Source organism: Bombina bombina, chromosome 4, assembly GCF_027579735.1.
Source record: "Bombina bombina isolate aBomBom1 chromosome 4, aBomBom1.pri, whole genome shotgun sequence".
In the NCBI taxonomy this organism is placed as follows: Eukaryota; Metazoa; Chordata; class Amphibia; order Anura; family Bombinatoridae; genus Bombina; species Bombina bombina.
Window position 1 is genome coordinate 186,798,227 of NC_069502.1, and position 23,881 is coordinate 186,822,107.

Consider the following 23,881-nt stretch of genomic DNA (forward strand, 5'->3'; position numbering starts at 1 on the left):
AGGGATTATCTATCTTTTAAAACAATAACAATTCTATGGTACACTGTCCCTTTAAATGCCTTATGAGAGCTGTAAGATAAACTCAGGTACACTCATGATACCCTGCTAACAATGAGACAAAAATAAAAATACATAGAAAAAAAAATGTAAACTACAATTGCAATTATTAAAAGATCCACAGAAATATACAAACTTTGCTAGTATTTTAGGGGAATTAAATACAAAATAGAAAATACATTTAAATGTAATAAAAAAAACTTATCATTCAAAATCCAAAGACTTATGTGAATCACAATACACAGCATAGATTGACAAGAGTTTTTTTTTTGTTTTTTTTTAACAAAACTTTTGAGAACATACCTCACGGTGTGGGTTACAAAGAACAGCTTTCAAAAATTGTATTATCCACATTTAAAAAAAACATTGTAATTTCATTATTTAGTTTGTCTAGCAATTTAAGACTGAAATTGTAGTTTTTCCCACTCACCCTGGAAAGTCTGGAGTGAAATCTGTGAAAATTAGAAAGCTGACATTCCTACCTGCTTCATAGTGATTGTTTGTTTGATATGTGCAGAAGAAGGACCAGTCAACACAGTAGATTTGCATAATCAACAAATGCAATATAGCAAGAAAATGCAATAGCACTTAGTCTGAACTTTAAATGAGTAGTAGATTTTTTTTTCTGACAATTTTAAAAGTTATGTCTATTTCCACTCCCCCTGTACCATGTGACAGCCATCAGCCAATCACAAATGCATACAAGTACCATGTGACAGCTATCAGCCAATCACAAATGCATACACGCTTTTTCTGTGAATTCTTTCACATACTCAGAAGGAGCTGTTGACTCAAAAAGTTTAAATATAAAAATACTGTGTGCACATTTTGTTAATTGAAGTAATTTGGAAAGTTGTTTAACATTGCATGCTCTATCTGAATAATGAAAGTTTAATTTTGACTTGAGTGTCCCTTTAATTTATCTCTGTCCCTATTTGCCCACAGCAAATTGCAAAAAATAAACAACACTTTTCAAAGTAGTATGCCCCAGTACTACAAAACAATGCACATTCTACTAACAAATGTCTGAAAATATTTATTTTGCAATACAGTGATTTATTTCTCATGCAATGTTCTGCAATGGAAATATGTGTATTCTAGGTTAGATTTTCATGAACAAACTTTTAGAACACACTATTCATTCTACGTAAAGGAGCATGAAAGTAACAATTAATCTTTCATGATTCAGGCAGAACATACAATTTTAAGATATTTTCATGTTATCAATTTACTTCTTTTATCAAATTTACTTTCTTCACTGGGTATTCTTTGTTGAAAAAAATTATGCAGGAGCAGAAATGCACTACTGGGAGCTAGCTGGTGACTGGTGGCAACACACACACAAATGTCTCTTATCATTGGCTCACTAGATGTGTTACAGCTAATCCCCAGTAGTGCATTGCTGCTCTAGAGCTGACATTAAAGGGAAGACAAGTATAGCCCCAGAGTCTAGATCTTTTTAAAATAAATTAGATTTCAAATAGCTTTGGAGCAACATGATGCATTAATATATACTGAAAACAAAGTGCGAAAATGTATGCAAATGTAATTATGTCCTTTCCTATTGAAACTTAAAGGGACAGTACACTGTAAAATTGATTTTATATTAATGTATTTTCAATGACTTGTTATACCAGCTGCAGAGTATAAAATGTAGGAGAAATTGTATTTTCAGGTTTGTGTATATGAATTAGCTGGGTTTGTGCTTTTAAACCACAGCCTATTACAATGGGTTGGTGCTTCAGGTAATATAATATCTCATTATGTTATCACTATGTGTACACACACTTGCTTCCTTATCTTATATTTGTCTGGAAAACTAAAGCTCAATACTTAAAGAGAACAATGTAAAATTATCATTTTATTACTTAACTATCCTGCACCCCACTGTGAGTGTCATTTCTTCTGCTGGCTGTGTTTACTTAGGCTATTCAATAGCTGAGACTCCAGCATCAAAACTTTCAGTATAGGTTGGGAAACCACAAGCTAAATCAGCTATTTCAAAAGGTCAAACTAGGGGTATTTGTAAACAATTTAATACACTCCAGCAGGTAAAATTGATCATTGGGAACAATTTAAATGGGAGAATTTTTTGGGGTGAACTGTCCCACTTTTGAGACATTCCACTGAATTTAAGACCTTGACTCTTGCAACCCTACAGAGTGGAAAATTTTGACTTGATGGTGTGTTTTTTTGTTTGTTTTTTCTCTCTGCTTTTTTTTTTACCTTTTGTTTTTTTCCAATTTCAACATTGGGTTCATATGAAAGATTGGTTTATTCTTGTTATGGGAGTTGAATAGTTAAAAGTACAGTCAACACCAGAATTGTTGTTGTTTTAAAAGATTGATAATCCCTTTATTACCCATTACACAGTTTTGCATAACCAACAGTGTTATATTAAAATACTTTTTACGTTTGTGATTAACTTGTATCTAAGCATCTTTTGACAGCCACCTGATCACATAACATTTTATTTATTATCTATTGACTTGCATTTTAGCCAATTAGTGCAGTGTCTGCCACAACCCACGGGTGTGATCACAATGTTATCTATATGGTTTACATGAACTAGCTCTCCCCTGTTGTAAAAAGCAAATAAAAAAGCATGTGAAAAGAGGCAGCCTTCAAGGGCTTAGAAATCATATGAGCCTTCCTAGATTTAGCTTTCAACTAAGAATACCAAGAGAACAAAGCAAAATTGGTGATAAAAGTAAACTGGAAAGTTGTTTAAAATGACATGCCCTGTTTAAAACATGAAAGTTTTTTTTGGACTGGACTGTCCCTTTAATTTATAGATATTGATTTAACAAAACATTAGTACAATGTGCAAATATATGTTAAGTTTTTTTGGTCATCAACTGTATTCTTTTATAATGTACTTGATGTGTTGTTTGACAATGCTGTACTAAGACCCCTTTTGTTGATTGTAAATAAAAATAAAAAAAGAGCTGACTTTAAAGGGATATGAAACCCAATTGTTTTCTCATTATTCAGATAGAAAATACTATTTTAAAATAGTTTCCAATTTACTTCTCTTTGTTAAAGAGATATCTAGATATGTAGCATGCATACGTCTGAAGCACTACAGGAAATAGTGCTGCCATCTAGTGTTCTTGCTAATGTATTACATTATTGCAAAACTGTTTCCATATAGTGCTGCAGACACATGCACACTCTTGAACTTACCTTACTGATTTTCAACAAAGGATAACAAAAACAAAGAAACATTAATAATAGAAGTAAATTGGAAAAGTTGTTTAAATTTGTATGCTCTGTCTGAATCATGAAAGAAAATGTTTGGGTTTTATGTCCCTTTAACCAAGGTATGACGTATATATACGTTGTGCTGTACTTTGCTTATCGTACTGCACCATGTATATATAAGTCTGAGCTGCAGGAAGCTCCAGCAGTCTCGGCTGTTAAGTTACAGTCATGTGCTAGAGTTCCTGAGCTCATGGTATCGGTGCTCCAGTTCCATATGAAGGCAGATGCCAGATCGTTACAGATGGTGATACAGTGTGTGTCACTGTCCGTACGATCACCTGCTGGTGCCGGCGGGAGGTGTGGGAGGGAATCCTGGAGGCGGGTGGGCGGTCCAGCAGCAGAGGGGGAAGGGAGGAGAAGGGAGTGGGATGGCCCTACATTACTGAAAAATAAAAATAAAAGGGACAGGGAGGGATGGGGAACTACACTACAGAAAAATGTTGGGGTGGGGGTTCCCTATATTGGCAGACTGGGTGGTGAGGGAAGGAAGAGAGCTGCTTGGGAGGGAGGTGAGAGGGTAATCTATACACTAAAGCTAAAGTTAACCTTACAAGCTATCTGATTAACTCCTTCACTGCCCGGAATAACAGAAGTGTGGTGCGCAGCTGCAATTATCAGCCATCTAATTACTAAAAAACCAATGGCAAAGCCATATATTTCTGCTATTTCTAAACAAAGGAGATCCCAGAGAAGCTTTTACGCTAATTTGTGCCATGATTGCACAAGCGCTCAGTGAAAAACCCAAAGTTTGTGAAAAAGTTAACGATTTTTATTTATATAATCGCATTTGGCGGGGGAAGTGGTGGCATGGAATATACCAAAATGGGACTAGCTCAATACCTTGGAGGTTGTCTACTTAAAAAAAATATATATATAGTTTTGACAGCTAAATAAAAAAAAGCTCTATTTCTGTTTAAATGTAGCGATAGCAAAAATGCTAAAAATTCTCTGGTATTTTGGGCAAGTTCTTCTCTGAAAGTCCCGGTAGTGATGGGGTTAACTATGTTTTACCACTTTTAAAGGGATAAACACAAGGATAGTGCATGATTAAAGTGATTTAACACATCAGAAAAAAAAGTGTTTGCAATTTTATGTCCCTTTTAAATCGACATGAAACCCATTTTTTTTTTATTTCCTGATTCAGATATAGCATGTGCTTTTAAACAACTTACCAATGTACTTCTATTCTATTAATTAGTTTGTTCTCTTGGTATCCTTTGTTGAATAGCACACCTAGGTTTTATTTTAGGAGCTGCTGATTGGTAGCTGCACATATATGCCTCATGTTATTGGCTCACCCAATGCATTCAACTACCTCCCAGTAATGCATTGCTGCTCCATCAACAGGATACCAAGAGAATTAAGCAAATTAGATAATAGAAGTAAATTTGAAAGTTGTTTACAATTGTATTCTCTGACTGGATCATGAAGTAAAATGTTTGGGTTTCATATCACTTTAAATATTTCTTGAGATATATAGCTATCCCTCTGCATTAATTAGTTAAAAGTACAGTAAAGTCATAATTAGACATGCATGATTTAGACAGAACATACCATTTTAAACATTTACTTCTATTATTTAATTAGCTTCCTTCTCTTGTTATCCTTTGCTGAAAGGTTCATCTAGGTAAGCTCAGGAGGAGCAAAGAACCTAGGTTCTCGCTGCTGATTGGTGGCTGCATATATATACCGATACTGTCATTGGCTCACCCATGTTATCAGTTAGAAACCAATAGTGCATTGCTGCTTCTTCAACAATTGATACCAAGAGAAGGAAACAAATTTGATAATAGTTTAAAAAATGTATGCTCTACCTAAATCATGAAAGAAAAAAATTGGGTTTCATGTCCCTTTAACAACCCACTGGTGGGTTATTTTGTCCAAAATAGAAATAGATTAATGCACATTACTACAACGTAGCACATGGCACCTTAACATATACAGTCACACAAACAGATGGTTCTGTATCTCAAGAATGATTTAGCTACAGTAAATAGTTAATAATAACTGTGATAATAATAGTCAGAGATAAATCAAAATGGACAGAAAAAAGATAAAAACCATCTTACCTTTCAACCCTGGGACAAGTATTTGAACAGAACAAGAATCCTCTGCAATTTGCTGAGAATATCCAGATCCCAGCAACATCAGACTAATTAGAGTCAACACAAATACCAGACTTAGCTTCATAATGAGGGGTTTACAGGTCACTGACTCCTTAAAAAAAAGAAAGAAAAAAGAAAGAATGCATAAACAGGGGGAAAAAATCAGCACTACATTCTCAACAATTATTATATTAACACATTTTATATATATTTTTTCAAACATTAGAGATGCTTTGCATGTTTTGTTTTGTTTTTTTACAAACACTTCAATTACAACCCCTCATTAACCCCTCATTAACCCCTTAATGACCACAGCACTTTTCCATTTTCTGTCCGTTTGGGACCAAGGCTATTTTTACATTTCTGTTTGTGTTTAGCTGTAATTTTCCCCTTGCTCATTTAATGTACCCACACATATTATATACCGTTTTTCTCGCCATTAAATGGACTTTCAAAATATACCATTATTTTCCTCATATCTTATAATTTACTATAAAAAAATTTATAAAATATGAGGAAAAAATAGAAAAAAACACACTTTTTCTAACTTTGACCCCCAAAATCTGTTATACATCTACAACCACCAAACAAAAACCATGCTAAATAGTTTCTAAATTTTGTCCTGAGTTTAGAAATACCCAATGTTTACATGTTCTTTGCTTTTTTTGCAAGTTATAGGGCCATAAATACAAGTAGCACTTTGCTATTTCCAAACCACTTTTTTTCAAAATTAGCTCTAGTTACATTAGAACACTGATATCTTTCAGGAATCCCTGAATATCCCCTGACATGTATATATTTTTTTTTAGAAGACATCCCAAAGTATTGATCTAGGCCCATTTTGGTATATTTCATGCCACCATTTCACCGCCAAATGCGATCAAATAAAAAAAAATGTTCACTTTTTCACAAACTTTAGGTTTCTCACTGAAATTATTTACAAAAAACTTATGCAATTATAGCATACATGGTTGTAAATGCTTCTCTGGGATCCCCTTTGTTCATAAATAGCAGACATATATGGCTTTGGTTTTGCTTTTTACTAATTAGAAGGCTGCTAAATGCGACTGCGCACCACACGTGTATTATGCCCAGCAGTGAAGGGGTTAATTAGGGAGCATGTAGGGAGCTTCTAGGGTTAATTTTAGCTTCAGTGTAGTGTAGTAGACAACCCCAAGTATTGATCTAGGCCCATTTTGGTATATTTCATGCCACCATTTCACCGCCAAATGCAATCAAATTAAAAAAAACGCTAAATTTTTCACAATTTTAGGTTTCTCACTGAAATTATTTACAAACAGCATGTGCAATTATGGCACAAATAGTTGTAAATGCTTCTCTGGGATCCCCTTTGTTCAGAAATAGCAGACATATATGACTTTGGCGTTGCTTTTTGGTAATTAGAAGGCCGCAAAGTGCTGCTGCGCATCACACATGTATTATGGCTAGCAGTCAAGGGGTTAATTAGGTAGTTTGTAGGGAGCTTGCGGGGTTAATTTTAGCTTTAGTGTAGAGATCAGCCTCCCACCTGACACATCAGACCCCCTGATATCTCCCAAACAGCTCCCTTCCCTCCCCCACCCCACAATTGTCCCCGCCATCTTAAGTACTGGCAGAAAGTCTGCCAGTACTAAAATAAAAAAAAAAATTTTTTGTTTTTTTTAAAAAAACATCTTTAGCATATTTACATATGCTACTTTGTAGGATCCCCCCTTAGCCCCAACCTCCCTGATCCCCCCCAAAACAGCTCTCTAACCCCCCCCCCCTGCCTTATTGGGGGCCATCTTGGGTACTGGCAGCTGTCTGCCAGTACCCAGTTAACAATATTTTTTTCTCTTTTTTTATTTTTTTTTTTTAAATTTTTCTGTAGTGTAGCTTCCCCACGACCAACCCCTACCCCCACCCCCTCCCAGATCCCGTAGATTACTTTTTGGGGGCATTTATTCCCCCTCTTCCTCCCACTTACTACATAATAATTTCTGTAGTGTAAGCGGTTCCCACCCGCTCCCTCCCGTGCACGCGCCCGCCCGCCGATCCCCCGTGCACGCGTGCGTGTCTGTGCGCGCCCCTGACTCTCCCGCCCCCGATCCCGCCCCCCTCTGTGTATCAGAAACCATCGATGGCCGCCCACCCGCCTCCCACTGCAGCTCCCACCCACCAACGATTGCAGCCATCGATGTCCGGTGTAGAGAGGGCCACAGAGTGGCTCTCTCTGCACCGGAGGGGTACAAATTGTTATTGCAGGATGCCTCGATATTGAGGCATCCTGCAATAACCGGAAAGCAGCTGGAAGCGATGAGGATCGCTTCCAGCTGCTTTCCAAACCGAGGACGTACGCCACACGTCCTCAGGCGTTAACTGCCTTTTTTCTGAGGACGTATGGTGTACGTCCTCGGTCATTAAGGGGTTAAAGGACTAGAAAATTATTGGATATTAAATGAGAGCAACATAAAAAGAAACAAGTGGAACTGATTAAATCCTGAACATTATTCATTCATTTAAACTATTTGACTTAAAGGGACAGTTAACACCAAAATTGTTATTGTTTAAAAAGATAATTTTGCTAACCATTCCCCAGCTTTGCACAACCAACATGGTTACAGTAAAGGACCAGTCAACACATTAGATTTGCATAATCAACAAATGCAAGATAACAAGACAATGCAATAGCACTTAGTCTGAACTTCAAATGAGTAGTAGATTTTTTTATAACCAATTTCAAAGTTATGTATATTTCCACTCCCCTTGTACCATGTGATAGCAATCAGCCAATCACAAATGCATATACGTATAGTCTGTGAATTCTTGCACATGCTCAGTAGGATCTGGTAACTCAAAAATTGTAAATATAAAAGACTGTGCACATTTTTTTTAATGGAAGTAAATTGGAAAGTTGTTTAAAATTACATGCTGTATCTGAATCATGAAAATTTAATTTAACCTGAGTGTCCCTACATTATAACATTTAAACCTCTAAATGTCTGCGTGTTTGTAAACCACTACATACAGCCTCTTATCACATGCTTTTTTATTAGCTTTTCCCAACAGGAGACTGCTAGTTCATGTGGGCTATATAGGTTACATTGTGCTCATGCCTCTGGAGTTGTGCAGGACAGATAACTAATTGGTTAAAATGAAAGTCAATAGATAATAAATAAATAGCCATTTGATCAGGGGGCTGTCAAAGGAAGCTTAGATACAAAGTAATCACAGAGGTTAAAAGTATATTAATATAACTATGTTGGCTGAGCGAAACTAGGGAATGGATAATACAGGGATTATCTATCTTTTTAAACAATACATTTTTTGAAGTTGACTGTCCCTTTAATGACTTGTGTGCATAATGCCTGTATCATTTTTGGATTATATGACTTTAAACGGACATAGTGCAATTAACATGCTCTAATGTGTCAGATAATTTTATTATTTAACTGTTGCTTGCACAGGGGTTAAACACATTGCTAAAGTCAGCCCATAACAGCAATGCACTACTAGCTTAACACATTTGGTGAACCAATGACAAGAGGTATCTGCCTACTGCAATGAATCACCAGCTAAGTAATGCATTTCTCAAGTATGCTTTTCTACAGACTATAACAAGAAAATGAAGTAAATTTGATAATAGAAGTAAATTAAAAAGTATCTTCAAATTATATGCACTATCTGAAACATTAAAGTTTAATTTTAACATCCAGGTCCCTTTATTATATATAAAAACCTCTATCACACCTCTTCTTTCTTTTCTAATGACTATTAAAGGGACATTCCAGTCAATATTTAAATTCAGTGTTAGTGTTAACATTTTTCTCTGCACGTGCATGTAAAGCATAAGAAGATATTCTCAGTGCACCAGCATTTTAAATGCTGCAGCTGCTCAGAGCACCAGTGGGGCTTGTATCATGTCAGCAATTAACAAATTGAGTCATTACCAGATGGTACACACACACACACCTTAGGGTCTCTGAGCAAGTGTTGTTTTTAAAAATGCTGGTCAACGGTGCATACTTAAATCCCTTTAAATACACTTTTGAAACAGCTATAGCTTTTATAAAAAGCATTTTTGCTAATACAAGTCTTTTACAAAAATGCTGAAATGAATCCATGTAGATTCCAATTTTGGCTGGAATGTCCCTTTATGGTTGTGAAGTCTGTCCCTGTTTGTGCATTTTTTTTTAACTCGTGTACCACTCTGAAAAGATATTATAGAGATTCTTTACTTAGCCTTACATCAATAATACCCACTGTTAATTACCCTATTACCTGCCTAGTAAGCATGTATTTCTGTATACCTTTGTAAAAGTTTGACCATTTCTAAACTTACAGAGGTTATATTTTAAATTAAATGGTTTAATAAAATAAGTTAGCATACACTACACTATTTTACTTACAGGCTAGGTGAATGCTAGGCAAATATTTAAAAAACAATTTGTATTTCAGTTTTACCAGGATTGGATACAAATATTCCAGCAAAAGAAACATGTAAGCTGTAATATTATATATCCGTTTTATTTGGCAACATATAATTTTAATAGCTAATAAAATCACACTTTACCTTCAACAAGATTAATATTCTGTCTTTCCAATGGCTTGTTTGTAACTGTTTTCTTTTGCTCTTACATCTGAATGTGCACAGCAAGACTCAAGCAATCGGAAATGTGTTTTTGGACAGCTATTAAAAACCCTTTAGATGGATCCAAGTACAACAAGCAATGGAACCAAAATCTTCTCCAAACAGTTGATGCTGAATGTAAAAAATTGGACCAACATCAGGAAAAGAGATTTAAGACAAGATTCCAAAACTTATTTTAAAAATAAGAGAAGGCTTAAGTTATGTCAGGAAACGCTCCAAAAACCCAACTACATCTGCAAACAGTTCTCTCCAGCCTTAAAGGGATACTAAAGCCAATTTTTTTCTTTAATGATTCAGATAGAGCATGCAATTTTAAGCAACTTTCTAATTTACTCCTATTATCAATTTTTGTTTATCGACTGCTTCCGATGGCACGTTATACCTCAATATCAGCAGCCAGCAGGCCAGGTATGTTTGTCAGATGCAGTCATGCGCAGTAGAGAGTGCACAAGGACAAACATACCTGGCCTTGAGCAGCAGAGGAGTGCGCACTGAGGAAGCTGCCTGGTGGGGGAGTGGCCGGGCGTGTCACGCATGAAGGGGCATGGCCGACGGGAGCAGCCGTGATGGCAGCGACATGGTCAAGTGAGAGAGAAAAACAGAGGGGAGAGCAAAACAGAGGGGAGGGAGGAGATGGAGAGAGACAGACCAAAAGAGAGGGGGGGACCAAAAGAGAGGAGAGAGAGAGAAAGAGCAAAAGAGAAAGAGAGCAAAAGAGAGGGGGGAATGAGAGAGTGCAAAAGAGAGGGGAGAGAGAGAGCAAAAGAGAAGAGGGAGAGAGCGTAAAAAGAGAGGGGAGAGAGAGAGCAAAAGAGAAGAGGGAGAGAGCAAAAGAGGGTGGAGAGAGAGAGCAAAAGAGGGTGGAGAGAGAGAGCAAAAGAGGGGGGAAAGAGAGAGAGCAAAAGAGGGGGGAGAGAGAGAGCAAAAGGGGGGGAGAGAGAGAGCAAAAGGGGGGTAGAGAGAGAGAGAGAGCAAAAGGGGGGGAGAGAGAGATCAAAAGAGGGGGGGAGAGAGAGAGAGCAAAAGAGGGGGGAGAAAGAGAGAGCAAAAGAGGGGGGAGAAAGAGAGAGCAAAAGAGGGGGGAGAAAGAGAGAGCAAAAGAGGGGGGAGAAAGAGAGAGCAAAAGAGGGGGAGAAAGAGAGAGCAAAAGAGAGGGGAGAGAGAGAGCAAAAGAGGGGAGAGAGATAGAGCAAAAGAGGGGAGAGAGAGAGAGCAAAAGAGGGGGGAGAAAGAGAGAGAGAGAGAGAGAGAGAGAGAGAGAGAGAGAGAGAGAGAGCAAAAAAGAGGGGGGAGAGAGAGAGAGAGAGCAAGAGAGGGGGAGAGAGAGAGCAAAATAGAGGAGAGAGAGAGAGAGCGCAAAAGAGGGAGAGAGAGAGCAAAAAAGAGCAGAGAGAGAGCGCAAAAGAGAAGGGGGAGAGAGCGCAAAAGAGGGGGAGAGAGAGAGAGCTCAAAGGAGAGAGAGCGAGCGCAAAGAGAGGGGGGAAGGAGTGCAAAAGAGAGGGGGGGAGAGAGGGCAAAAGAGAGGGAGGAGAGAGAGGGAGCAAGGGTTGGAGCCGCAGTATTTAAAAAAATTTAGGACTAGTATATTATAAATAAGTGTATCTTTGTTTTTGCTTCTATTTAAAGGTGATCACAGGTAAGGAGCACAGACGTTAAACCTATATTTTACCATAGCATCTAATTGATTTTCAAGAAATCCAATGTCAGATGGAAGCGTTGACACAATGTTTACTCACATCTACATGAAAAGAGCGACAGCACGCAATGCGCAAAAATATTTCAGTGGAAACCTGGCACTAAAATGGAGCTGTAAATTACTTTTAGCTGTTGGCAACTTTGGTAGCTTACAGCTCCATTTTTAACAACTCAATGGAAGTGAGTTCTCAGTTGACAAACTTGAAGAGGTGAGTCTTTCTCCATCAGTAAAGAAGAGATAGTTGTCACTGGCAGCCAATGAGGATTAGTTAAACATAAAAAAAACAATGCTGCAGCATATCTGTCATATGCATTATAGAAATTTATATTAAATATTCTCAAAACTACCAAACTTTGAATCCACACAGAAAGATATAACCTAAGAAAGGGTTATCCTATTATTTGTCAAGTCTCCCTATGTCCCTATTGCAGATGACTATCTAATATAAGGACAATGAGGTAGCTGCATAGAACAACAAAATGTACGTCTATTGCAAAAATAGTGCACAGTCTTTTTATATGTGCAAACAGCCCCAGTGAATATGTATGTACATATATGAGTCTGTGATTGGCTGTTGGCTGTCACATGGTGCAAGAACTGGCTCAGTACTAGGATCTAAGAATAATGCTACACCTGTCACAATGTAACCTGTTGTACTATGGGGTCACTGCAACATTGCTCACCCATCAATTTCATGGGAACTATTGCAGGGTGGCTTCAGTTCATTAAGGTCTTGAATATAAGAGAGGTTTGCCATTCATTGTCATGCAACATTCGTTGGTTACTGAAGCTGACAGACCCAAACAAAATAAATAAATACAAGAAAATTCAAGAAAATGAGTACTTCATGAGTAATTCATATTAGTGAGAATGGTCTGTAGTAACAACTGTTGATTGTTTGTGCTAGATAGAGCTAATGCTAAGGAGGGTCACTACTAGGGGTACATCCCCAAATATTCTCCATTCAAGCTAATATATATGTATATTTAAAGGGATAGAAAGATTAAAATTGAAATGTGCATGGGTGTGTTTTAATATGAAATATAAGCATTTTTGCAATACACTTCCAAAAGTAAAAATGCTTCTAGTAAACGTTATTACAGGTTTGTTTGTTTTTTTGGCAGCATGCGCACATATCCTGTGAGGGCAGTGCACCGTTATTGAAACACCACACCTTTGCAGAGAGTCAGCAGTGTATGGCACAAATTATGTCTTCACAGATGCAGTACACATCACTGCCAACTCTCTGAGCAGGCATGGTGTTTCAATACTGGTGCATGGGCCTTTACAGGATATGTGCGTATGCTGCAGAAAACAATAATCCTTTTTACTAGAAGCATTTTTACTAATGGAACTTTATTGCACAAATGCTTTTCATATTGAAATGTACCCATGTATTAAATTTTGACATTTCTATCCCTTTAAAGGTAAACGTGTAGGTAAAAAAAATGCTCTTTCCTTATTGTCCCCTTATTCTCCAAAACAAAGGATATATAATCAGGCCAGATCCTATATTGCAATAGAAATAACCATTGCTTAAAGCTCACAAAAAAACGTTTCAGACATATATAAAAATATCATTTGGTTGTATGCTTACAAGTTTACAAAAAGAAAGCTTTCTGGTGTACAAACTAAAACCAATAAAAACAAATATGCAAGTAACCAATACTAAAAACAGTTCTAACAGAGAGTACTTGCAAATACATATAATAAAGTGATTGTTAAATAAGTTCAAATCCAGACCAATGAAATTGTACACTGCTAATGCCAATGGAAAGCATAAATGTGAGTGACAGGTGTTGAAACAATCTTAGCTGTACGCAGTCCTTTACAGAATGATACAGTGAGGAGCAGGTACTCACTTCTTGTGTCTCTGTATAAGCAAGTGCTCTTCCTGACAAAGGGCCGAAGGTGAAATGCAATGTACAAAGTCTTTGAAGTAGAAGGATACTGAAAGAAAATAGAGACAACATAATTTATGTAAGAACTTACCTGATAAATTCATTTCTTTCATATTGGCAAGAGTCCATGAGCTAGTGACATATGGGATATACAATCCTACTAGGAGGGGCAAAGTTTCCTAAACTTCAAAATGCCTATTAATACACCCCTCACCACACCCACAATTCAGTTTAACGAATAGCCAAGCAGTGGGGTGATAAAGAAAGGAGTAGAAAGCATCAACAAAGGAAATTTGGAAATAATTGTGCTTTATACAAAAAATCATAACCACCATAAAAAGGGTGGGCCTCATGGACTCTTGCCAATATGAAAGAAATTAATTTACCAGGTAAGTTCTTACATAAATTATGTTTTCTTTCATGTAATTGGCAAGAGTACATGAGCTAGTGACATATGGGATAGCAATACCCAAGATGTGGATCTCCACTCAAGAGTCACTAGAGAGGGAGGGAATAAAATAAAAAAACAGCCATATTCCGCTGAAAAAAATTAGTCCACAACCCAAAAAAAATAAGTTTATTTTCATTTTTGAAAGAAAAAAACTTAAATCAACAGCAGAAGAATCAAACTGAAACAGCTGCCTGAAGAACTTTTCTACCAAAAACTGCATCCGAGGAAGCAAATACATCAAAACTGTAGAATTTAGTAAATGTATGCAAAGAGGACCAAGTTGACGCTTTGCAAATCTGATCAACTGAAGCTTTATTCTTAAAAGCTCACGAAGTGTAGACTGATCTAGTAGAATGAGCTGTAATTCTCTGAGGCGGGGCCTGACCCGACTCCAAAGAAGCTTGATGAATCAAAAGTTTCAACCAAGAAGCCAAGGAAATAGCAGAAGCCTTCTGACCTTTCCTAGGACCAGAAAATAAAACAAATAGACTGGAAGTCTTCCTGAAATCTTTAGTAGCTTCCACATATTTTTTCAAAGCTCTTACCACATCCAAAGAATGTAAGGATCTTTCCAAAGAATTCTTAGGATTAGGACACAAGGAGGGGACAACAATTTCTCTACTAATGTTGTTAGAATTCACAACCTTAGTTAAAAATTGAAAAGAAGTCCGCAAAACTGCCTTATCCTGATGAAAAATCAGAAAAGGAGACTCACAAGAAAGAGCAGATAACTCAGAAACTCTTCTAGCAGAAGAGATGGCCAAAAGGAACAACACTTTCCAAGAAAGTAGTTTAATGTCCAAAGAAGGCATAGGTTCAAATGGAGGAGCCTGTAAAGCCTTCAGAACCAAATTAAGACTCCAAGGAGGAGAAATTGATTTAATGACAGGCTTAATATGAACTAAAGCCTGTACAAAACAGTGTATATCAGGAAATATAGCAATCTTTCTGTGAAATAAAATAGAAAGAGCAGAGATTTGTCCTTTCAAGGAACTTGCAGACAAACCCTTATCAAAACCATGCTGAAGAAACTGTAAAATTCTAGGAATTCTAAAAGAATGCCAGGAGAATTTATGAGAAGAACACCATGAAATGTAAGTCTTCCAAACTTTATAATAAATCTTTCTAGAGACAGATTTACGAGCTTGTAACATAGTATTAATCACTGAGTCAGAGAAACCTCTATAACTTAGTATTAAGCGTTCAATTTCCATACCTTCAAATTTAATGATTTGAGATCCTGATGGAAAAACGGACTTTGAGATAGTAGGTCTGGCCATAACGGAAGTAGCCAAGGCAGGCAACTGGACATCCGAGCCAGATCAGCATACCAAAACCTGTGTGGCCATGCTGGAGCCACCAGCAACACAAATGATTGTTCCATGATGATTTTGGAGATCACTCTTGGAAGGAGAACTAGAGGCGGGAAAATGTAAGCAGGATGATAACACCAAGGAAGTGTCAATGCATCCACTGCTTCATCCTGAACATCCCTGGACCTGGACAGGTATCTGGGAAGTTTCTTGTTTAGATGAGAGGCCATCAGATCTATCTCTGGAAGACCCCACATCTGAACAATCTGAGAAAACACATCTAGATGGAGAGACCACTACCCTGGATGTAAAGTCTGGCGGTTGAGATAATCCGCCTCCCAATTGTCTACACCTGGGATATGCACCGCAGAGATTAGACAGGAGCTGGATTCCGCCCAAACAAGTATCCGAGATACTTCTTTCATAGCTTGGGGACTGTGAGTCCCACCCTGATGATTGACATATGCCACTGTTGTGATATTGTCTGTCTGAAAACAAATGAACGGTTCTCTCTTTAACAAAGGCCAAAACTGAAGAGCTTTGAGAATTGCATGGAGTTCTAAAATATTTATTGGTAATCTCGCCTTTTGAGATTTCCAAACCCCTTGTGCTGTCAGAGATCCCCAAACAGCTCCCCAACCTGAAAGACTCGCATCTGTTGAGATCACAGTCCAGGTTGGCCAAACAAAAGAAGCCCCTTGAACTAAACGATGGTGATCTATCCACCATGTCAGAGAGTGTCGTACATTGAGATTTAAGGATATTAATTGTGATATCTTTGTATAATCCCTGAACCATTGATTCAGCATACACAGCTGAAGAGGTCTCATGTGTAAACGAGCAAAGGGGATCGTGTCTGATGCTGTAGTCATGAGACCTAAAACTTCCATGCACATAGCCACTGAAGGGAATGACTAAGACTGAAGGTGCCGGCAGGCTGCAACCAATTTTAAACGTCTCTTGTCTGTTAGAGACAGAGTCATGAACACTGAATCTATCTGGAAGCCTAAAAAGGTGACCCTTGTCTGAGGAATCAAGAAACGTTTTGGTAAATTGATCCTCCAACCATGTTTCCGAAGAAACAACACTAGTTGATTTGTGTGAGATTCTGCAGTACGTAAAGACTGAGCTAGTACCAAAATATCATCCAAATAAGGAAATACCGCAATACCCTGTTCTCTGATTACAGAGAGTAGGGCACCTAGAACCTTTGAAAATATTCTTGGAGCTGTTGCTAGGCCAAATGGAGGAGCAACAAATTGGTAATGCTTGTTTAGAAAAGAGAATCTCAGAAACTGATAATGTTCTGGATGAATTGGAATATGAAGGTATGCATCCTGCAAGTCTATTGTGGACATATAATATCCTTGCTGAACAAAAGGCAGAATAGTCCTTATAGTCACCATCTTGAAAGTTGTACTCTTACATAATGATTCAGAATTTTCAGATCCAGAACTGGTCTGAATAAATTTTCCTTCTTTGGAACAATGAATAGATTTGAATAAAACCCCAAACCTTGTTCCTGAATAGGAACTGGCATGATTACCCCTGAAGACTCCAGGTCTGAAACACACTTCAGGAAAGCCTGAGCTTTTACTGCATTTGCTGGGATACGTGAGAGAAAAAATCTTCTCACAGGAGGTCTTACTCTGAATTCTATTTGATACCCTTGAGAGATAATGCTCTGAATACATTGATTTTGGACAGATTGTATCCAAATATCCTTGAAAAACCTTAATCTGCCCCCTACCAGCTGAGCTGGAATGAGGGCCACACCTTCATGCGGACTTAGGGGCTGACTTTGGTTTCCTAAATGGCTTGGATTTATTCCAATTTGAGGAAGGCTTCCAATTGGAAGCAGATTCCTTGGGGGAGGATTGAGTTTTTGTTCCTTATTCTGATGAAGGGAACGAAAACGGTTAGAAGCCTTAGATTTACCCTTAGGTTTGTTATCCTGAGGCAGAAAAACTCCCTTTCCCCCAGTGACAGTTGAAATAATAGAATCCAACTGAGAACCAAATAAATTATTACCTTGGAAAGAAAGAGATAGTAATCTAGATTTAGATGTCATATCAGCATTCCAAGATTTAAGCCACAAAGCTCTTCTAGCTAGTATAGCTAAAGACATGGATCTAACATCAATTTTCATAATATCAAAAATGGCATCACAAATAAAATGATTAGCAAATTGCAGTAAGCGAATAATGCTAGATAAGTCAGAATCCAATTCCTGTTGCGCTAAATTCTCCAACCAGAAAGTTGATGCAGCCGCAACATCAGCCAAAGAAATTGCAGGTCTGAGAAGATGACCTGAATATAAATAGGCCTTCCTTAGATAAGATTCAAGCTCTAAAGGATCCTTAAAGGAAGTACTATCTTCCATAGGAATAGTGGTACGTTTAGCAAGAGTAGAAATAGCCCCATCAACTTTGGGGATTTTTTCCCAAAACTATATAGATTTTGCTGGTAAAGGATACAATTTTTTAAACCTTGAAGAAGGAATAAAAGAAGTACCTGGCTTATTCCATTCCTTAGAAATCATATCAGAAATAGCCTCAGGAATAGGAAAAAACCCTGGAGAAACCACAGGAGGTTTAAAAACAGCATTTAAACGTTTATTAGACTGAACGTCAATAGGACTGGTTACCTCAATATCCAAAGTAATTAACACTTCTTTTAATAAAGAACACATATACTCTATTTTAAATAAATAAGTAGATTTGTCAGTGTCAATGTCTGAGGAAGGATCTTCTGTATCAGATAGATCCTCATCAGAAGAGGATACATTATTATATTGTTGGTCATTTGAAATTTCATCAACTAAATGAGAAGTTTTAAAAGACCTTTTAGGTTTATTGGAAGGTGGAAATGCAGACAAAGCCTTCAGGATAGAATCAGAAACAAATTCTTTAAAATTTACAGGTATATCATGCACATTAGAAGTTGAAGGAACTGCAACTGGCAATGTACTATTACTGATGGATACACTATCTGTATGTAAAAGTTTATCATGACAACTATTACAAATGACATTCGCAAAATAATTTCTACAATTTTACAACAAATGCACATAGCTTTGGTAGAACCGATGTCAGGCAGCAATGTTCCAGCAGAAACTTCTGAGGCAGGATCAGATTGAGACATCTTGCAAAATGTAAGAGAAAAAACAACATATAAAGCAAAATTATCTATTTCCTTATATGGCAGTTTCAGGAATGGGAAAAAATGCAAATAGCATAGCCCTCTGATAGAGAAAAAAAAGGCAAGAGGCACACATCAATGGGGTATTGAAATAAAGAAAAAGTTTGGCGCCAAGTATGACGCACAACGTAACAATCTTTTTTGGTGCCAAAAATAACCGGAAATGACACACTCGCATCACTAATGATGCAATCGTGTGAAAGGTCTCGGCGTCAAGTATGACGTCGGAAATGACGAAGTTGCGTCATAGACGTATTTTTTCGCGCCAAAAATATTTCCGCACCAAGAATGACGCAATAAAGTTTAGCATTTGACGCACCCGCAGGCCTAATACCGCCCGCAATTTGCAAGAAGTAGTCAATTGAAAAAAAGACTAAACCCCAGGTAAGAAATACATTTCTGTAAAAAAATGTTTATATTCCCCAAATATGAAACTGACAGTTTGCAGAAGGAAATTCATGAACCTGACTCATGGAAAATATAAGTACAATACATATATTTAGAACTTTATATAAATGCATAAAGTGCCAAACCATAGCTGAGGTGTCTTAAGTAATAAAAAACATACTTACCAAAAGACACCCATCCACATATAGCATATAGCCAAACCAGTACTAAAACAGTTATCAGTAGAGGTAATGGTAAATTGAGAGTATATCGTCGATCTGAAAAGGGAGGTAGGAGATGAATCTCTACGACCGATAACAGAGAACCTATGAAATAGACCCCCGTTATGGAAATCATCGTATTCAATAAGTGATACGGCCTTCACGTCCCTCTGACATTCGCTGTACTCTGAGAGGAATCGGGCTTCGACAATGCTGAGAAGCGCATATCAACGTAGAAATCTTAGCACAAACTTACTTCACCACCTCCATAGGAGGCAAAGTTTGTAAAACTGAATTGTGGGTGTGGTGAGGGGTGTATTTATAGGCATTTTGAGGTTTGGGAAACTTTGCCCCTCCTGGTAGGATTGTATATCCCATATGTCACTAGCTCATGGACTCTTGCCAATTACATGAAAGAAATAAGGATTTCCCTATACAATCAAAGAATGATCATTTGTTAGTTTAGACTCATACCGAGACAAGGAAAGACAGCAGATGCTGCTCAAATGCTGTCTATCAGTATTAACAGCGAGGAATTAATTGGATCTGCATATGAATTTAGTTAACAGCTGCTTCATTATATCTCCTGAACAAACGTAGACTCACACCTAAATCAAGAACTGTTTTTTATCATTGGTTATTAGTAGCTTTGATTTTACAGGTTTTAATTTGTATAACACAGTGGGTTCTTTTAAGCATTTTTTCTGAGAGTATCAGGCCCATTTATCAAGCTCCGTACGGAGCTTGAAGGGCCGTGTTTCTGGCGAGTCTTCAGACTCACCAGAAACACAACTTATGAAGCAGCGGTCTAAAGACCGCTGCTTCATAACCCTGTCCGCCTGCTCTGAGCAGGCGGACAGGAATCGCCGGACATCAACCCGATCGAATGAGATCGGGATGATTGACAGCTCCCTGCTGGCGGCCGATTGGCCGCGAGTCAGCAGGGGGCGGCGTTGCACCAGCAGCTCTTGTGAGCTGCTGGTGCAATGTTAAATGCGGAGAGCGTATTGCTCTCCGCATTTAGCGAGGTCTTGCGGACCTGATCCGCAGTGTCGGATCAGGTCCGCAAGCCCTTTGATAAATGGGCCTGTTGGTGTTGATACTACTATACAATATGTATGAAAGTTTTTATATATGTGTATGGCATCTATGAATTACATTTTCTTTATTTTAGTTATATAGTTCATATTTCCTTATTATGAGGTTTAAACTACAGTAATTGCTATCTAGTTTGTACAATATATTATATGGAGCACCAAGTGTCCTTAGGATTTTACTGGTATGTGTGTGGGTGTGTATGTGTGTGTATGTGTATATATATATATATATATATATATATATATATATATATATATATATATATATAAATAATTTAAAAAAAAGTGCATGGGTGCATTTATATTTGAAATAGAAGCAGTTTTGCAGTATACTTCCATTAGCAAAGATGCTTCTAGTAAAAGTTATTATGTTTTTTCTGCGGCATACGCACATATCCTGTGAGGGCCGGTGCACCAGTATTCAAACACCACACCTTCGCAGAGAGTCAGCGGTGGCTTGTATGACACAAATGATGTCTTCACAGAAATACACACCACTTCCAGCTCTTTGAGCAGGCATGGTGTTTGAATACTGGTGCACGGCTATGTGTGTATGCTGCAGAAAAACATAGCATTTTTTGCTATGGGAAGTATATTGCAAAAATGCTTGTATTTCAAATTGAAATGCACCCCTGCCCATTTCAATTTTGACTCTTCTATCCCTTTAACCTGGAGCTCAATTTATTTTTCCCTATGGTTTTTTGCTGCTCTCAGATTTCTAAACTTACAGCTGCATTTTGATATCAATCTTCCTTTAAACTATAGGATCAAGAAATGCATTTATAACTGCTAAATATTCTTTAGAAACAAAATATAATCTTGCACCACAAAACTTTAATAGTTACATTAACCATATGTTTCCATACAAGTTTCCCTCTGATAGATGGCTTGAAAATTTAATTGAACACAAATAATTTATTTTCACAAAGTAATGCTCCTTTTAAGATTTTGTTTTTTATGAAAAAACAAGTTTAGTGTGACTTCCATTGCTATCATAACTTCCAACCATATTCCAACCACACAATAACCAAAATGAGATCAATTTATCTGGAAATCTATTGATCATTTAATATATAAACTTTACTACAAAAACAAAAGAGCATGTGAACATTTATTAGTTCCAGGTTTCATAAAATGAAAATTCATTTAAGTCCTCCGATTCATTTCCAGTCCACAACAAATATAGTTGTACAGTAAAGTAGTTTAAAGGATACCGTGGTTTCTTAAACTCACATATATTAGCCTTGTTCTTTTATATTACATATAAAGTGCCATAGTTATCAGAGAACTGTTTAAGAACATTTTCTAAAATAGGTAATTTAAGTAAAATTTGATAAAATTCTTGTTGTGCACTGCCATACATTTTGCTGAAAATGATGAAAGACTAAAGGGTTAAAGCAAATCTTAGTCTAGTAAGATATGTTATTAGATCACATCACATGACTTTCACCTATTAAATAGTAAATCTGCATCAATTCTGCCACAATAGTTCAGTATTAATAGTGAAAATTAGAGCAATGCCTTACCTTGTATTCTCAGAGAGCACTTGGGCTGGAACTGCTGGTCCCTTGCATAACACACGAACCTCATTGCTGCTGTTTACAGAAGCCTGACAGATCCTAATTGAAAAAGATGCCGTAAGCTTTCAAATTCAGAGACACAAGTGTTATCTGTAAACAGCTTCCTGTTTGAAACTTTTCAGCTGCTGTTCTTGATAATTAGGACAGAAGTGTGGGAAATGCCTGCAATGATGTAACTAGTTATAGCTATTTTGAGGGGCATGTCCTAGCTCTGTCATGTGAAGACCTTTGTATGTTTTAGTTCAATCTTAGCTTACTGTACTAATAGGTTGTTACAAAATAAATAAATACTATTACTACTAAAATTAATAATAAAAATAATTATTATTCAATAATAATATTAATAATAATAAAAATATCAAAGCAAATTAAAGGGACATGAAGCCCAATGTTTTTCTTTTGTGATTCAGAAAAAGCATAGATTTGTTAACAACTTTCCCATTTACTTCTATTATCAATGTTGCTTCATTCTCTTGGTATCCTTTCTTGAAGAAGCCGTGATGCAATACTAGGAGCTAGCTGAAAACATTGGTAAACCAATCACAAAAGGCATATATGTGCAGCAGCCAATCAGCAGCTAGCACCCTGCTCCTAAGCCTACCTAGTATGCTTTTCAAAACAGGATACCAAGAAAACAAAGCAAATAGATAAAAGAAGTAAATTGGAAAGATTGGGTTTCATGTGTGATCATGAAAGGGCAGAATAATGATGGGTTCAAACTAATCCAAAGCTTGTACTGGTTCTCAAAAAATCTACATTAGAGCCGTGCATAGGTAGAATTTTTTTTTCTTAAAGAATCTTTTGTTTAATATGTTTAAAGCAAATTTGTTTCAGATGAATTTCATTACTGGTCCAAATCGGTTCACACAATTTTTTTTATTAAATTTGTCATTCACCCCAATCTTGCAGGTTTTATAAAATGTAAGGCTAGATTATAAAAGGATTGCAAAAATATTAGTGCTACTGATCACTAACACTGTTCAAGTTAAATCAATAGCACTCCTATTCTTTCACTCATATTACATATAACATCTAAAGGTCAGATAGCACAGCCATGCTAAGGGATCGATTTATCAAGCCCTTCTCTAAACTTCGACTACAGGTTCGCACAAGAGAACCTACAATCAGGATTTATCAATTTACTCCCATTTACAAAATGTGCAGTTTTTTTATATTTACACTTTATGAGTCACCAGCTCCTACTGAGCACGTGCACCAATTCACAGAATATACATATATGCATTTGTGATTATATGAAAATCAAAAAGTGCGCTAAAAAAGCAACAGCATCATCCAGAATGTAATATAAAAAACAATTTATTCTAGGTACAGCAAATGCAGTTAGTACTATGATGATACAATTAACGCTATACTTTTAACTAATTCTATACTCATCAGATGTATAGGATATCTTAAATAAAATATGCAACAGCAATTTATAATATATATATATAATATATATCGTCTGGGGTTGCTGTGTTCCTTTTTCAGAGGAATTGCCTGGTATTTTGGCGCTGGACTGACCGTAATAGGCGGGATCAGACTGATATACCACAGGAAAGTTCTTCTCTGTGAAAAAAGCATTACTGGGCTAAAAGAAGCTGCACCCAGGTGGTAAATCGCCATAGAACAGGCTAACAATAGTATTGAGCCAGTTGTTTGTTCCTGTGAGTGTGCTCCTCTCTGTGTGTATTTAGTCTCCCTATGGGAAAAAGGGAAAACCAGACGTGGACTCCTTGCTCAGTGTGCTTAGAGGAATATGGCTACACCTCACTGACGAGGCCCAATGAAGGACGAAACGATCGTCTGGGGTTGCTGTGTTCCTTGTTCAGAGAGGAATTGCCTTGTATTTCTGCGCTGGACTGACCGTAATAGGTGGGATCAGACTGATATACTACAGGAAAGTTCTTCTCTGTGAAAAGCATTACTGGACTAAAAGAAGCTGCACCCAGGTGGTAAATCGTCATAGAACAGGCTA

General features: G+C 37.2%; 1 protein-coding gene across 4 annotated transcripts in view; it reads right to left on the bottom strand.

The window, feature by feature from the left end:
• Positions 1–21,937, bottom strand: part of COLEC11 (collectin subfamily member 11) — a 116,522-nt gene extending 94,585 nt beyond the window's left edge. For 2 of the 4 annotated variants that reach the window (XM_053709720.1, XM_053709717.1), the window contains exons 1-3: positions 21,850–21,895; positions 13,615–13,702; positions 5,391–5,538 (exon numbers count right to left, since the gene is read on the bottom strand). In XM_053709720.1, the coding sequence (XP_053565695.1) occupies positions 5,391–5,511 (121 nt within the window). In that variant the 5' untranslated portion in view covers positions 5,512–5,538; positions 13,615–13,702; positions 21,850–21,895. Of the gene's footprint in view, positions 1–5,390; positions 5,539–9,978; positions 10,168–13,614; positions 13,703–21,849 lie in introns of all 4 variants that reach the window. The other 2 variants (XM_053709719.1, XM_053709718.1) reach the window with 2 other exon arrangements.
• Positions 21,938–23,881: the final 1,944 nt, after the last annotated feature.